Here is an 18,212-nt window from a genome sequence, read left to right on the forward strand (position 1 = left end):
GCAGAGGATGGAAAAGAAAATGGTCCACAGATCTGCCCAAAAATGCATAGCCAGTTCTGCCTTCATTGATTTAAGGGGTAGATATGGTAGGTTAGATGTGCAATGAGGTGGAATACAGGATCCAACACCATCATCCATCCTTAGAACATGTAGAGAGTGAGATGCTCTTTTAACCTGTTGCTAGCCATAATGAGTGGCAAGAACAGACTGTCTCTATTCCTTTTTATACCTTTTCTGCACTTATAGAAATACGATAATTGTGCAGAATAAGAATTTTGCCATCAACATGTTTCATATCTGGTGCAGTTTGTTCTATCATCGCTCTTCTAGATGTTTAAATCAGTACAATTATTCATTATTTTATTAGCTATAATTCTTTAAAAAAAAAAAAAAAAAAAAAAGACTATTTATTAAATTCAACAGACAATATGGGATTTCCCCCCGCTCATGTATCCAGCCCTGAGAAAACATTTAAGAATGTGTTTTTAAGAGCTTTTTCCATGTTCTTTTTCTCCCTACAGTCTCTTCAGTGTTTGACAAACACTGAAATTAGCTCTTTTCGGTGTCTGGTGCTCAATCCATGTTCTGCCTTTTTTCCTCATTTCTCTCTCATGTCTGTGTCACACAGTCACAAATCCAGTTTAAGGCTTGTCCCTCCTCTACATCAGCTGAACAAAAATCACGATCAACATGGCTTCCCTCTACATCTGACCTATCCTCACCAGATTAATTTTATTTCCTACCAGTTTGATAAGGCAGACTTTTACATTTTCATTATTTGGTCCTTCACTGTGATCATGACCAGATTTGAGTTTGAGATTTTTGAGAAGCCTTCTTGTATGCCTCCCTCCCTCACTGTTCTATCACCAGCCTCATTCCACCTGAGCACTCCTCTCCAGTCTTCCCTTTTGCCCCTTCTCTCCCACCTCTTCTTTATCCCGCTTACTTCTTGCCTACTGCTCCACTAATCATTCCTTCCAGCCATTCCCTCTTACCCCAACCAACACTCCCATACTTACATTTAAAAGAAAAATAAATGATTCATAACCACAACATTCTCAGCACAAAGATAACCAGAAAGAGCTTCTTACTTCTATCCCCAACCTCCCTCCAATGTTTGGTACATTCACCAGCTGTGTCATTTCCTATATTAGAGTGTAAGCTCTATGGGTCACGAACCATTTCTTCCTCAGCACAATGAAGCACCAATTCTGATTGGAGCCTGTGTGAGTTGCTCCAATTCAGAATTTTTTTTAAAAAAATCACCAAGATGTATGCAGCCCTTTTGCAACTTTATTGATTGCCTATATTGTGACAGACTTTGAGCTTCTACGTTTTGAAAAGCCTGTTCTTCTGGGGGCAAATCTTGCCCCCTGTTCGATGGGTGAATAAGTATATCTAGTAATGGAACCCCTCAGTAGGAAGGGACAGGGTTTTAGGGGAGTCATACAAGGAGTTGGTATCCTCTGCACTAAAGAGGTCAGCTCTGTCACAGGCCTCCCCTGGGTGCCAGTGTGCTGGGTGTGGGCAGAAAGAGGAACTGATATTATACAGATATTCCTGTCCTCCTGGCAGCAGAGGAGGTACCTTAAGGCCACAGTTGATGAGAACAATAGCATCTGGCTGTAGATCAGAGCTGTAGCTACTTTGTAGCCTGTGAAGAGAATTCATTCTTCCCATCCCCAAGCCACTGCAGAAATCCCCAGTCAACAGTCTCTCTGATCCGAAAGGTTTGGCCTTAAAGCATGGCTGCAATGGCCACCATCTTGGCCAACACACTAGGGACTGAACTGGGCACCTTCAAACCTAAAATTACGAGCTTTTACAGCTTGAGTTGAAGAACCAACACACTCTAGCTGGGGCTGTAACCAAATCATGGATTGAGCACCAAAGTATACATACACACACATGCATGTGGATTGTTTCCACATTAAAATAAAATAAAAATAGAATGAGTGCTTTTGGCCTGAGTTTTTAAAATTTAAAAAATAATAAAAAGGCTAGCACAGAAAAAATGACATTGCCCATATTAAAAACTATATGCGGTTCATACTTGCTACTTAGAAAATCAAGAGTCTGCCACATACATAAAGATTGTGAAGCGCTCAGATACTGTGGTAATCGTGGCCACACAGCTACCTAAGCTGGATGGATAGATCACATTCTTGGTGAAAGGCTGCAATTCTTATACTCTCTAAAAGGGTATTGATGGTGCCATTTTAACCAAAAAGACTTTTTGGAATAAGCATTAAAAACATATCTACCCATTTCTAGATCTGGGCTAATGATGACATTCTATATGCAAATACTTTCCTTGCACCTTGGAAAAGCACAGGTTGGTACATTCACATTTATATGCTCACTGAAAAAGTTAGTGCCCAGGAAAAATACTGCTTGTACAAATTTCTGAGCACAAGACAAGATTTAGACCCATATCTAGCATTATATATATATATAAAAATAAGAGTTATCGCCACATTTCATTTTAATATATTGAATCGTAGTCTATTTTCTAATGTGAGACATTTTGTACCATCTCCAGCATTTTAAAATGCCTATCACCTTATATTAATTTGGCCATTAAAATTATTTAAAAATCCACTATTATAAATCATCATCGTAAAGTACCTAACAGTCAGATAGGGCTATAAAGACCCAAATATTTACATGCCAAATTTGAGGTAAACTTGGAAAATGCATGAAGATTACTGGTACTCACTATGCCAGAAACAGTAGGTCTGGATGTTTTAAAGAATGTATGGTAAAGTTAGTAAAAGAAGCCTCATAGATTTAATGGTATTTAACCTAAAACGTGTTGAATTCTTCTAAATGCCCTAAGGCAATTATTCCAGAATGTCAGTTCAACCCTGTCTAAAAGCAGCTGTTTAATAAGGACATTTCTCAGTGAGAGGTATAATTTAGATCTGATGAGCTATGGCTAAGTGTTGAGTTTGATCAGAACAATTTTAAATTACTTTAAATCTGTCTATACCATAGTGGTTTTTAATGGCAAGATTACTTAGGCTCTTATGCTTCCATCTGATGCATGGTACAGAAGGGAACAAAATTATGCTAAGCATATTTAAGTAAACCTGTTTGTTTTTCCAACCCCAGTGGGGAGGGGCTGCAAAACAAAAACAAAACATGGAGACAGCATCTTCCAGTGCAACAACTTTCCCTTTTTTGGCTATTCTATAATGCATGATACACGTAATACAGGAGAAAGTGCAGCCACTGGATACAGTATGTTCTCCATGAAAGGTGGTGTGACTTATGTTCAGTGAATGTCCTGTAATCAATGCCTCTCTGAGTAGCATTAACTTATAAAATAGCCTATAAGACTAACCATTGCAAGTGGCCAAGGGCTGCTATTGACAACATGTCATGGGAGGCAGCCCTATTTTCAGGGAATAGGGAGACCCTATGCTGAGTGCAGGAAATGGGGTCCCTACAGATGAGAAAATTGTCAAGTTGGGCCCCTCCATTTGTCTGGATCACCAGCTTGTGAGATTTGGTATATGCGCTAAGTCTGGGAGAGAAGGATTGGCTAAGGCAAGTCACAGTTCTTCCTGACACCCAAAGCTACAAATGCTTTTTTTGGCAAGGCACCTCTTTCTACAGCCTTTAACATGAAAAGGGCAAATATGTACCACGTTAAACTATATTCTCTCCTTCTTAATCTCAGCCAATAAATGAAAGTTACAAGTATATAGATTCAGCAGAGGAAAGGTTGTGGAAAAATGAATTGCATTATGCCAAACCTACTGACGGGCAAAACAGTACAAACAACAAGGCTACATTTGGTCTATGGTAATAGACTTGTATAACCACATGTATTTTTGCAAAGCCAAAACAAATTAGAAATGGGTATATATTTTTTTTAGGTGCGGGAGGGGAGGAAGACTTTAAAAAGAGGACAAGTCATTAAAATGTCATATAAGAAAGACAGGTTCCAAGAGTATATTAAGACTCAGATCTGAACAGGAATAGATTTATAGCCCAAAGCACCATGGAGAGGATATTGCTGTGTCTTGAGCTTTACCATCACTTATCTAAATAAGTGGCCTGTACAGTGACAATAGTAAACCTGCATCTTACCTTGAATTGAGGCAACTGCTTCATATGGAGGGTAACATTTCATATACATAGTCATATTTTCATAAAATATATAGGGCAGATCCTTAGCTGGCATAAATGGAACCATGTTGATTTACACCAGCTGATGATCTAGCTCAGTCTACAGTGCTCATTCTTTAAAAAAACAAAACAAACACCTTGCCAATTGCTTTATATATTTATTTATATTTCCTAGGTATAGGACTTAAAAACATAAAAACCCTAGAGTGAATACTGCAAATACTGAGACAACCTAATAAGCTATGTATCTGAAGTAAGCTTCGCAAGTTTAAAAAAAGTGTATTTTATATGTGGAACGAGCGAAAGAATGCATGCCATGCCATAGTGGATCAGACAGGGGATGCTTCTAGGGAAAACATAATCCCCACATGTGTACACACAGTGCACTTACTTGTCCAGTACTGTACCATGTGAGGACGTTTCCTCCTGAACTCCACTAGTACTCATCTACGTCCTGAAGTATCACATTAGCCCTTGTTACCATTGTAGTTTTATTGCTTAGTCATCAAATTTCTATCCACAGTTCAAAATTTGCTTAAGTACACAAAAGTGCCTACTTTGTTTTCTTTATGCCATATCTTATTTTGTTCTTCCCATTTCCAAACTAAATGGACCCAGTCTTTTTCCATCTCTCAATCTCATCATATAGAAGCCAGCCCCTTTCTAACCAGGTCTTTTATTTTCATTGCCCTTCTATGGAATGCTCTTATTTTTGCTATGTATTTATTGAGATGAGGTGACCAAAACAGAATGCACTGTGTTTAAAGTAAAAATACTGGGTGTGATTCCCATTTACATTAAGGCCATTTTATACCACTCTAGCAATGTAGAGGGCCTTAAAGGATTGTAAATATAATTTGCTCTCAGATATAATTGCTCACAAAAAGCCACTGCTAGACATGAACCAAAAGATCATTTTTTTGGGGGGGGGGGGGAAGGAGGGGAAGCTCTCTCCCCCTGTTTTTATCCAAATTTTACCAGCCTGAATCTGAATTCCAATTAAATCTTTAACATACTAATACAAACTATTACACCAGATGCCAAATAAACCTGTCCACACAGAAATGTTTTGAGTTGTTTATGATTCATAAGAGCACAAACAAAAAGTCATCTGAAAAATATCCCACTATAATTTTAATCAGGCTCTCTATAAATATTTGTTATGTGGCTGAGAATAACTTTATGTCCAAAGAGTTATTTTTTAAAAATAAAAAAAGTAAGTTAAAAGAGCTTGAAGATAGGCTCAAAATGAAAGTGCCTTCTCAAACATAATCACTGCATTCTAGAGCAGTGGTTCTCAAACTAGGGCCGCCGCTTGTTCAGAGAAAGCCCCTGGCGAGCTGGGCCGCTCTGTTTACCTGCCGTGTCCCCCGGTTCGGCCAATCGCAGCTCCCAATGGCCGTGGTTTGCCACTCCAGGCCAACGGGGGCTGCAGAAAGCAGCGTGGGCCGAGGGACGTGCTGGCCCCCCTTCCTGCAGCCCCCATTGGCCTGAAGCGACAAATCGCGGCCAGTGGGAGCCTTATTCGGACGAACCTGCGGACAGGGTAGGTAAACAAACTGGCCTGGCCCACCAAGAGCTTTCCCTGAACAAGCGGCGGCCCTAGTTTGAGAACCACTGTTCTAGAGTAACAGTATCATGATGTAAGCAGAGTCAGGATGAGCTCTACCCTGACATCTGGTGGTGAATTATGGCGAGGGTGGAAAAGAACTCCAGGGGCTGATCTTGTTTGCATAGGCACACCCACTCGCCTGGCATGAAACCACAGCAACTCAAAGTGGTTACTTTGGCTGGTGTGGGATCCCCAGTTTCTCTGTTATTGGGGCAGGAAGAATAAAGTTTTGTTACCCTGATTCTGTGAATCAAGGCCAGTGGAACTGTTATATGACAGAAGGACTGAGTGAGTCATTCACCATTACCTAAGTAGCATTTGCTTGTCAAGGGGCATGGGTTACAAAACCCAGTGAATTGAGAGAGGATGGGGACAGGTATTTGTACCTGATGGTGTGGCCCCCTCCCCAAGGGGGTTGAAACACCAATTGCACTACCTCCTCTCTCCACTGTTGAATGTCAGAGCTAACTTTGATTCCCTTAGGAGTCTAGTTACAGACTGCTGATCTGAGTTCGCTTTGGGCTAATAGTGCACCAGCACTGGGGCTCCCCTACTACTAGCTGAAATCACAAAAGAGCTAAAGCTATTTAAGAGCTGAGATCACTGAGGCTGTGTTAACTAGTGGGGGAGCCTGAAGCTATAGCTAAGCTAACTTAGCTTAGCGGGGAGTGAGCGGAGTGGAGCGGCTCACAGGTCGGTGAGCGGAGCGGCTGGAGGAGCAGCTAGCAGAGCAGAGCAGAGCCTTGTGGGAGCGGCCCAAGGGACGGCTGGAGCGGAGCGGAGCGGCTCACAGGTCGGTGAGCGGAGCGGTGCAGCTCACAGGTCGGTGAGCGGAGCGGCTCACAGGTCGGTGAGCGGAGCGGAGCAGCGCGGCTCACAGGTCGGTGAGCGGAGCGGAGCAGCTGCCAGAGCAGTTCGTGGGACTGCGGGTGGAGTGGAGCAGTTCGTGGTGAAGGCTGCAGTGGAACCCCACGGAGAAGCAGCCGGTTGGCCTCGGATCACGTAAGGTGCCCCTTAACACCCTGCTCACCCCCCCCCCTTGAACTCTGGGGCTGCACTGATCATGGACAGAGACTTTGGGGGGTTGTCGGACTTTTGGGACTTTTGTGATTCTTGGGTTGCTGGACCCAAGAGACTTTGGGATTGGTGGACTTTTGGGACTTTGGTGATTCTTGGGTCGCTGGTTTCAAGAAACCAACGGGAGAGGACACGGCCCAATTTGCTGGGGTGGGTCTTTGCTCATGGTTTGGTCTAAAAACTCTAGTTGTGGTGTTTTTTCCATTTAATGCTGATGTTGTTTACCTCATGTTATTAAACATTTTCTGTTACACTCAGACTCCGTGCTTGCGAGAGGGGAAGTATTGCCTCTTAGAGGTGCCCAGGGGGTGGTATGTAATTGTCCCAGGTCACTGGGTGGGGGCTCGAGCCGGTTTTGCATTGCGTTATTGAAACGGAACCCCTAGATACAGAACCCGGCCCTTGTTGCTGCCAACTTAGATGGGCAGAAGGGTTACATTTTTGGGGGCTCGTCCGGGATCCCCTGGGTCAGTACCCCTCGCAAGCACCTGTTGAGTGTTCCCCTGCATTGGGAAACAATTGTGGTTATATTTTGAGGAAATTACTGTTTGTATAATGGCTAATATGTCGGGTTTGTTGGGCCCCGGCCCTGCAGCCTCTAGCTCAGGGGCCACAGCCTCAGCCAATGATTGGACAAAAGCACTGGGGCAAATATTGGAAAAGGTTGTGTTGTCCCATGCTAGGTCAAACTCTTGTCGTGAGTTAAGGTTATTTGCTGGGGCAGAGGAGTTCGAACCCTGGTTGGAGCATACCACTGAAATGCTGCAGGAGTGGGCCGTACCTGATGCAGAAAAGCGAAGATGTCTGATAGAGAGCCTTAGTGGCCCAGCATTAGATGTGATTCGCACCCTGAAGCTCATTGACCCTGGGGTCAGTGTGAAGGACTGCCTAGAGGCCCTTGATCATACCTTTGGGAGTGTAGAGGGCCCTGAAGACAGTTACTGTAAGTTCCTTAATTCCCGACAGCAAATTGGCGAGAAGATTTCAGCCTATATACAGAGGCTGGAAAGACTGCTTCAGAGAGCTGTCATGAGGGGTGCAGTGACTGCTGAACAGATGGATCGGACCAGACTGGCTCAAATTGTAAGAGGAGCTCAATATCAGAACTCGATTCTACTCCATCTCCGGCTAAGAGAACGACGGGAACATCCCCCAAGTTATTCCCAGCTGATAAAGGAGGTCAGAGAAGAGGAAGAAAGGCAGGCTGCCAGCGAGTTTTGGGAAGCCCAAACATTGGAGCCAGCCGGCACAACACCACTGCAAATGGCCAGTGTACTGATGGTGAGCACCACAGAGGAACTTGCCCAACAAGTGCAGGTCCTGACAGAACGGATAGCTGAACTGCAAAGCACCATTGACCAAGCTAAGACTTCCGGGAATAAGGAGCCTCTGACCGTGGCGATGGAGAAGTCAGCATTTAGAGCCACCATCCCATCTGGGCGAAGAGGGAAAGGACAATTCTTCTGCTACCGATGTGGTCAGGATGGACACAGTGCTGCCAAGTGCCATAATGAAGAAAACCCCTCCTTAGTGTACGGAAAGCTGAGGATCAGTTGGGAGAGATCCGGTAGCTGCCAGAGAGTCCAGGGACGGGGACCACCCAGGCCTGCAGGATTTGAAGATTCCCCCAGAAAAGACTGTCCAGCTGGGATCCCCGCAGGACTGATAGGGCCTCGAGCAGAGGTCATGGTGAAGATTGAAGGGGTGGAGTGTAAAGCCGTGCTTGACACTGGATCTCAAGTGACTATTATATTTCAGTCATTCTACCAACAAATGCTTAGGCACCTGCCTATACAGCCACTGACTGGCGTTGGTCTGTGTGGCCTCAGCATGGATGAATACCCCTACCAAGGGTATGTCATAGTGCACCTGGAATTCCCAGAGGAGGTTGCTGGGGTAAGAGAAGAGGTGGACACAGCTGCATTAATATGCCCTGACCCTAAAGGGACCTCTGATGTGTCTGTGCTGATAGGGACCAACTCCAGTCTCTTCAAGGTGCTCGCGGATTACTGCAGACGACGGGCTGGGGACCAGTACCTGAATACCCTGATGATCCATACGCTTTGTGCTGAAGCCTATAGGAAGATTGAGGGTGCTAAAAAGGAGACATCTGAGCTACCGATTGGGGCGCTGAAGTACATGGGCACAACCCCGTTAGTAGTGCCTGCAAGGACGGAGCAAGAAGTGCTTGTCATGAGTACTCGGCTGAAAGGCAGTAAAGGGGCATTAGCAATGGTAGAGCAGCCGGTTGAAGGAGAGCTCCCGGAAGGAGTGCTGGTCCCCAGTGGAGTCATAACCCTACCTGCTGAAGCCCAGGAAAAGGTGACTATACTGATTGCTAATGAAACAAGTCGAGATGTTGTTGTGAAGCAAGGACAAAAGATAGCGGATCTCTTTGAGCCTGAATCAATTGTAAAACCCCAGTGTGAGACTCAAGTTCCGCCAATAGACCCTGCAAAGTTTGACTTTGGAGATTCACCGTTGTCCGAGGAGTGGAAAGATCGCCTGAGGAGGAAACTTTGTGAAAGATCCAAGGTGTTCTCATTGCATGAGTGGGATGTGGGATGTGCAAAAGGAGTAGAGCACAACATCAGACTACATGACTCTCGACCTTTCAGGGAGAGATCTAGGAGGATTGCCCTCTCCGAGATGGAAGATGTGCGACAACATCTTCAGGAGCTGGCTGCGAATGGCATCATTACAGAGTCCCGCAGCCCATATGCCTCACCCATTGTGGTGGTCCGTAAAAAGAATGGGAAAATCCGGATGTGTATTGACTACCGCACCCTAAACCGCCGTACTGTGGTTGACCAGTACACAATGCCTCGAGTCCAAGATGCCTTAGACTGTTTGCTGGGAAGCCAGTGGTTCTCTGTGTTGGATCTTCGGAGTGGATACTACCAGATCCCTCTGGGTGACGCAGATAAGGAGAAGACAGCCTTCATCTGCCCATTAGGGTTTTATCAGTTTGAACGCATGCCCCAAGGGATCTCTGGAGCACCTGCCACATTTCAACGTCTTATGGAGAAAGTTGTGGGAGACATGAATTTACTGCAAGTGTTAGTTTATTTGGATGACCTGATAGTGTTTGGAAGAACCTTGGAGGAGCATGAAGAAAGACTTCTTAAAGTGCTTGATAGGTTAGAGGATTATGGTTTGAAGCTTTCAATTGACAAATGCCAGTTCTGCAGGACCTCAGTGAAGTATGTGGGTCACATCGTGTCCCAAGAGGGTGTGAGTACTGATCCCGATAAAATAGAAGCCCTCACTACATGGCCATGTCCAAGTAACTACAGAGAACTCAAGACCTTTCTTGGGTTTAGTGGCTACTATCGCAGATTTGTGAAAAACTATGCTACGATTGTAAAACCTCTGAATGATCTTACCAGGGGATACCAGTCCAGCAGGAACAAATCTAAGACCAAGAATAAGGGAAGGTCCCCAAAGCCTCCTGTGCAGAGACACTATGGCCCCTTCGAACCATTTGGGCCACGGTGGGATGAGAGATGTGAAAGGGCTTTTCGAGAAATCATTACTTGCCTAACTCATGCTCCAGTCCTAGTCTTTGCTGACCCAAGCAAGCCATTTATCCTGCATACTGATGCCAGTTTGGAGGGTCTGGGAGCAGTACTGTACCAGGAAGTGGAAGGAAGACGTAAACCTGTAGCCTTTGCCAGCCGAGGACTGTCTGATAGTGAAACTCGCTATCCCACCCACAAGCTGGAGTTCTTGGCCTTGAAATGGGCCATCACTGAGAAATTTCGAGACTACTTATATGGTGCTCAGTTCCAGGTGTGGACAGACAACAACCCACTGACCTATGTGTTAACAAGTGCTAAGCTGGATGCTACAGGGCAAAGATGGGTGGCCGCTTTGGCTAGCTATGACTTCAGCATTCAATACCGATCAGGGAGAAGCAATGTAGATGCAGATGCATTGTCCAGGCGTCCACAGGCACCAGGAGTTGCTGTGATACCCACAGATGGAGTGAGGGCTATTTGCAGTGTGAGTCGCCGGGAGCCAGAGTCCCATGAGAGTCTTCATGGATGTGCTGCAGAAGCTTTGGGCCTGCCCCCTGAATGCGTGCCTTCTGCTTCAGTGAACTATATTGCGTTGGACCAATCTCCTTTGCCCATGCTCAATGCGGCTGACTGGCAGGAAGCCCAGCTGCAAGATATTGGCATTCGTGATACACTACTTGCCAAAAGGGAGGGGCGAAGCCCAGCTGTGGTTGTCCCACCTAACCCGGAGGGTAAACTACTATTGAGAGAATGGACCAAACTAAAACTGATTCAGGGAGTGCTACATCGAGTGACCACAGACCCTTTACAAAAGCAACGAGCACAGCTAGTGCTGCCAAAAGAGTACAGAGCCCTGGCCATGAGGGCCCTGCATGATGACTTTGGACATTTAGGAATGGAGAGGACCCTGGAACTTCTTCGTAGTAGATTCTATTGGCCTCGGATGGCTGAAGATGTTCGCAGGAAATGTGAGACCTGCGCTCGATGTGTTCAAAGGAAAACTCTGCCCACGAGGGCTGCATATCTCAAGAACATCACCAGCACCAAACCTTTGGAACTGGTATGCATCGATTTCTTGTCTTTAGAAGTAGACAAGAGGAATATTGGGAACATTCTAGTAGTGACTGACCATTATACACGATATGCGCAGGCATATCCCACGCGTGATCAGAGGGCCACCACGGTTGCTCGAGTACTGTGGGAGAAATATTTCTCAGTTTATGGATTTCCAGCCCGGATACACTCGGATCAGGGGCGGGACTTTGAGAGTCATCTTCTGAAGGAGGTGCTGAGGATAGCGGGAATTAAGAAGTCTAGAACAACGCCTTATCACCCGCAAGGTGATCCTCAGCCAGAGAGGTTCAACCGAACCCTATTAGATATGTTGGGGACTTTGCGACCAGAGCAGAAAGCAACCTGGAGCCAACATGTTGCATATCTGGTGCACGCCTACAATGCCACAAAGAATGATGCTACAGGAGTCACCCCATATCTCTTAATGTTTGGACGAGAACCAAGATTACCCATAGACCTGTGCTTTGGTGTATCAGAGGATGGAGATAGCTATGAAACTCATCAGCAATATGTATCCCGACTGAGAGAAAAGCTGCGGGATGCTTATCACTTAGCTACATCTGCGGCTCGGAAGAACGCCGACCGCAACAAACATCGATATGATGCTAGGGTACGTCTGCAAGAACTCCAGCCGGGGGACAGAGTTCTGCTGCGAAATTTGGGTATTGCTGGCAAACACAAGATAGCCGACAGATGGAAGGCAATACCTTACTTGGTGATGGAAAAGCTAGGAGACCTGCCGGTCTACAAGATCAAACCTGAAGAGGGTCCAGGGCAGACAAAGACAGTGCATAGAAACCTTTTGCTCCCTGTGGGGGAATTGGTAGGCACCCCGTATGAGATGGGCCACAACAGGGCAACTGGGCAGAACGAAGGTGCTGGACCAAAGCCGCCCTCCAACGTGGACAGCCAGCCCCCTGCAGCTAACCTACCCCCATGCAGCACATCTGAGAGTGAGTCTGAGGAGGAAGACACAACCATGGTGTACCCTGGGATGGAGACAAGATTTCAGTCTCGATCGGCTGAATCAACAGAGAGCTCCTCTTCTTCCACCCTAAACCCCATGGCAGAAGTATTTAGGCCCATTCCTGACACCCCTGAGCCACTGGTGGGACCCCCATGTGATGACACACCCAGGTTATTGGACAGTGGAGACATACAGGTGGAGGATGTCCTGGGCACCTTGGACCCTCCACTGTTAGAACTAGAAATGCAGGGGCCTATGCCAGTAGCCGAGGGACCCTCAAAGGAAACCTCTCCATCCATCGGTCAAGAGGCTGTCCCGCCCACCACGGCAACAGAGATTCTCAATAGACGAGACAGGGTAATAAGACCAGTAAAACGGTTGACTTATGATGCACCTGGGGTAACTAGTGAGGAACCACTATGTTTAGCACACAGGCTTGTGGAAGCTAGAGTGGGCTATCTGAGGCCCTTTGGAGGGAACCAGTGAGTTGTTATAATAGGGAGTGTGATTTGTCGGGACGACAAATTTTCGGCTGGGGGGAGGATGTAAGCAGAGTCAGGATGAGCTCTACCCTGACATCTGGTGGTGAATTATGGCGAGGGTGGAAAAGAACTCCAGGGGCTGATCTTGTTTGCATAGGCACACCCACTCGCCTGGCATGAAACCACAGCAACTCAAAGTGGTTACTTTGGCTGGTGTGGGATCCCCAGTTTCTCTGTTATTGGGGCAGGAAGAATAAAGTTTTGTTACCCTGATTCTGTGAATCAAGGCCAGTGGAACTGTTATATGACAGAAGGACTGAGTGAGTCATTCACCATTACCTAAGTAGCATTTGCTTGTCAAGGGGCATGGGTTACAAAACCCAGTGAATTGAGAGAGGATGGGGACAGGTATTTGTACCTGATGGTGTGGCCCCCTCCCCAAGGGGGTTGAAACACCAATTGCACTACCTCCTCTCTCCACTGTTGAATGTCAGAGCTAACTTTGATTCCCTTAGGAGTCTAGTTACAGACTGCTGATCTGAGTTCGCTTTGGGCTAATAGTGCACCAGCACTGGGGCTCCCCTACTACTAGCTGAAATCACAAAAGAGCTAAAGCTATTTAAGAGCTGAGATCACTGAGGCTGTGTTAACTAGTGGGGGAGCCTGAAGCTATAGCTAAGCTAACTTAGCTTAGCGGGGAGTGAGCGGAGCGGAGCGGCTCACAGGTCGGTGAGCGGAGCGGCTGGAGGAGCAGCTAGCAGAGCAGAGCAGAGCCTTGTGGGAGCGGCCCAAGGGACGGCTGGAGCGGAGCGGAGCGGCTCACAGGTCGGTGAGCAGAGCGGTGCAGCTCACAGGTCGGTGAGCGGAGCGGCTCACAGGTCGGTGAGCGGAGCGGAGCAGCGCGGCTCACAGGTCGGTGAGCGGAGCGGAGCAGCTGCCAGAGCAGTTCGTGGGACTGCGGGTGGAGTGGAGCAGTTCGTGGTGAAGGCTGCAGTGGAACCCCACGGAGAAGCAGCCGGTTGGCCTCGGATCACGTAAGGTGCCCCTTAACACCCTGCTCACCCCCCCCCCCTTGAACTCTGGGGCTGCACTGATCATGGACAGAGACTTTGGGGGGTTGTCGGACTTTTGGGACTTTTGTGATTCTTGGGTTGCTGGACCCAAGAGACTTTGGGATTGGTGGACTTTTGGGACTTTGGTGATTCTTGGGTCGCTGGTTTCAAGAAACCAACGGGAGAGGACACGGCCCAATTTGCTGGGGTGGGTCTTTGCTCATGGTTTGGTCTAAAAACTCTAGTTGTGGTGTTTTTTCCATTTAATGCTGATGTTGTTTACCTCATGTTATTAAACATTTTCTGTTACACTCAGACTCCGTGCTTGCGAGAGGGGAAGTATTGCCTCTTAGAGGTGCCCAGGGGGTGGTATGTAATTGTCCCAGGTCACTGGGTGGGGGCTCGAGCCGGTTTTGCATTGCGTTATTGAAACGGAACCCTAGATACAGAACCCGGCCCTTGTTGCTGCCAACTTAGATGGGCAGAAGGGTTACAATAATATGAGGAGGAAAAAAATAGGATTGATGGCTAGTGAGGATGCGTTATTTCTCCAAGTTGCAGTGACTACATTACTTATGAATGGCAGAGCTACAAATGAAAACAGCAGCTACTTTAACAAATGTATAACAATTAAAAAAAAGTGTGTACACAGCCATTCTAAGATATTTTATTTATTTGCTATGTATGAATTGTAATTTTAAGACTAGTTTGGGCTTTTTTATTTTCTAACTACATTATGCAGCATTTTTTTAAAAAAAGAAGATTTGTGAGGAATGTTGTGTCATGCATGCTAATGACACAAGTATATTTCCTGAATGGTGCATCTAGGATATAACGAGAACAAACTGCATACATCAGCTTACTGACTTAACATGAAAAGTTCTGGTAAGTAAAATACATCAAACTATTGGGGCCTCTTTATAGCTTGTTCCCCAAATCTTTAGATATATTCGAGAAAGAAAAGTTAAAACCTTTCTTTACTCAAATTAACAAAATTTGGAAGAAATGCTAATGTCGTCTAGAAATTGCAGCAGGAAACAGTTCTGCTACTGACTCATTATGGCTCCTGGCTAACTTAACACCTCTCTGTAACAGTTTACTCATCTGCAGAACACCACCCCTGCATGTTAGGCTTAGTTCTGTGAGATGCTAATTGCCCTAGCAATCAGCATGTTGCAGGCTTGGGTCTTGAAATATGTTTTTCTCCTGTGTGTTTTCTCCTTTCAACTTCTTCTGCAGTCAATGCACTGTGAATGAAGTGATCAGTGGCAGATGTTTCTGATAACAGCTGATTTCTACTGCTGTCACTAGGCACACAGCAGGTGGGAAAATCCAACAGTGAAGTTCAATTGCCTACAACTCTTGCTCTAATGGTCCCTAATGGTCTACTGTGTAGATTTGTGTTATCAGCTAGGACAGGGAACCCTCCTGTCCTCCTGGTAGCTGTCAGCTGTGGCCTTTCCCTTCCCTTTACTTAAAGGAAGTATTACTATGGAACTTGTCTGTTGCTTGTAAAATCTGGGAGTTAAATATATTGCCAGGATATCTGGCATCTTTCTCCATGCAAAATGGCTCTCTTACTATATGCAATTACCAGTATATTATTTTTCATATTACAGTAGCAAATAGAAGAATAGAGATGCAAAGAGTTTGGCTTGTTTAGCCTAACCAAAAGAAGGCTGAGAGAAGATATGATTGCTCTATAAATATATCAGAGGGATAAATACCAGGGAGGGAGAGGAATTATTTAAGCTCAGTACGAATGTGGACACAAGAACAAATGGATATAAATTGGCCATCAGGAGGTTTAGACTTAAAATTAGACGAAGGTTTCTAACCATCAGAGAAGTGAAGTTCTGGAACAGCCTTCCAAGGGGAACATTGGAGGCAAAAGACATATCTGGCTTCAAGACTAAGCGTGATAAGTTTATGGAGGGGATGTTATGATGGGATAGCCTAATTTTGGCAATTAATTGATCTTTGACTATTAGCAGTAAATATGCCCAATGGCCTGTGATGGGGTGAGATCTTAGTTACTACAGAGAATTCTTCAGAGAATTCTTTCCTAGGTGTCTGGCTGGTGAGTCTTGCCCACATGCTCAGGGTTTAGCTGATCGCCATATTTGGGGTCGGGAAGGAATTTTCCTCCAGGACACATTGGCAGAAGCCCTGTGGGGTTTTAGCCTTCCTCTGCAGCATGGGGTCACTTGCTGGAGGATTCTCTGCACCTTGGAGACTTTAAACCATGATTTGAGGACTTCAATAGCTCAGACATAGGTTAGGGGTCTTTTTCTATCTAGCAAATAGCTGTGAAAGCCAGTGGCAAAGTCTGTTGCTCCAACTCCCTCTAGTGGCAGGTCCATATAGAAGATAACAGCCTTCTACTGGGACCAGTTACTCTGTTACCTCAGGTAGTACAGGACTGTAGATTGTAGTCTTGCTGATGACCATTGCAGAGACTCAATATGGTTTCACTGGGTTAAATTTGTGTTTTGTTTTCAAGTTAAGTTTAAAAAAAAAAAAAAAAAAAAAACTTAGGAAGTTAACATTAAAAAATACTAAAAGAATATGAAGGTTGCAAAGTGAAATACTCAAAAGTCCCCAGGAGCGGGCAATAGCCACTGTTTGGTAAGCATGGTGCCATACTAAGCAAATATGAGGAACAATTATAAGTGTGTGCAATTATTATTTTTGTATTGTGTTCCACAGATTTTAATTCCAGCATTTATTTGCAGGCATTCCAATGGTCATTCACTGTGTTAGGAGTAACTGTACTGAATGGCAGAAGCATTAAGAAGAGTAAGTTGGCAGAAATGTCATTGTGATAGGAGGAGAGGTATACATATATCTTGAAGGGTGAGGTATGCTTTATTTCACCACAGGGTTCTGTAGGTTTTGTTAATTGAGGTGCACAAAAGGTGTCTTGTAATGGGGATTGCCAGCAGTCTGGTGATACATATGACAGGTGGTCTCAAGTCTTTAATAAGCAGCATGTGAAGGCACCATCTCAAAAAGAAGCCTCAGGTCAAGGGTAGGGTGGTTTGAGTGGGATAGGCTTAGTGTTTGAGTGTCAGCTGATGTAGCTAGCTCCTGTTTGCTATGCCTGACCTAAACCTGGTTTTGCCTGTAGCATCTTTAAGGTTAAAATGCTATTATGCATGTTACTGGCCCTCTGAGCAACGTCCCAATGCACAAGCTTAAGATTGTGTTGTAGGAGGTAGTGTGTACACCTTGTATTTTTGGGGTTTCAGAGGATTAAGGTGTGCCATTCCCCAGGGCACAATGTGGACCGCTGAACAGCTGTGTCCCCTTAAGTCTCTAGCCTAGGATGCCTTTCACACTGCTTTACTGTCAGAACAGCACCTCTTGGCCTGCTCACACAGCCTTTAGCATGCAAATTCACACCCAGCTAAATACATGAGCACTCTGAACAGTCACTTGTGAATTACATAGAGGGTGACACCCACAAATTCTAATTCCTAGCCTTGTCTCCCCAGAAATGTACATCTTGTACTGTCCAGCAGACTACTGAACAATGCAAGATCATAGAAATTCCATCATTTCGTCAAATGAAAATGATATATGCATCAGCCTTCTTTATCCCAAATTGAATCCCCCTCCCATACACGCACACACTTTAATCCAAACACACTGGTTAAGATAAAACAAAAACTTATCTTGTTAACTAAAGAAAGATAGATTTTAAGCAATTATTGGTATAGATGCATAAAATTCATGATTGATTACAAAAGAAAATAAAAAAGAGTAATATGAAACTTGACAAGCTAAGTGGCCTTAAAAGCAAAGGTTAATATCACCATACACTGCTGTAAATTTTACAGGCTAGGTCTCCTTCCAGCCTAGGACCACTCCCCCTCTTAGTTCTGTTCTTTGAGAGTTGTTGATACAATGAGCAGAGATGGAAGGAGGCAAAGTGAGTTGAAGGTCACCGTCTCTCATTTTTATATCCCTCTCCCTACTTCAAGGATTACCCCACCTCCCCAACCTGGGGTGTAGGTGACAAGCAGTCACCTGTGGACTTGAGGTTTGAAACATTTCTGAGATGCAATGTAAATTTCTTATTTACACCTGCACATTGCTGAAGAATGGCTGAGATAGCCCATATGATTTTGTTGATACCTGTCTGGGGGTGCCAGTGTCTTTGTCTCTGAAAAACTGGTTTTGACCCACCTTTCTTACTCTGGAACATGTTACAGCAATGTTATACAGTAGAAACTTAACTTTAGATACAATGTGGAAACATTTTAGTAGGACAGTAATGTTCAGTAG

General features: G+C 45.2%; 1 protein-coding gene and 1 long non-coding RNA gene across 2 annotated transcripts in view; one reads left to right on the forward strand and one right to left on the reverse strand.

Annotated features, from left to right (window-relative positions):
- LOC135981148 (uncharacterized) overlaps positions 1-18,212 on the reverse strand; it is a 101,123-nt gene that overhangs the window by 72,863 nt on the left and 10,048 nt on the right. The window lies entirely within an intron of this gene.
- Positions 5,793-14,231, forward strand: LOC135981670 (uncharacterized). Its single transcript, XM_065585174.1, has 2 exons — positions 5,793-13,724; positions 13,783-14,231. Exon 1 carries the CDS (start codon positions 7,382-7,384, stop codon positions 12,872-12,874), a length of 5,493 nt encoding a protein of 1,830 aa, XP_065441246.1. The 5' UTR covers positions 5,793-7,381; the 3' UTR covers positions 12,875-13,724; positions 13,783-14,231.

Source organism: Chrysemys picta, chromosome 2 (genome assembly GCF_011386835.1).
Source record: "Chrysemys picta bellii isolate R12L10 chromosome 2, ASM1138683v2, whole genome shotgun sequence".
In the NCBI taxonomy this organism is placed as follows: Eukaryota; Metazoa; Chordata; order Testudines; family Emydidae; genus Chrysemys; species Chrysemys picta.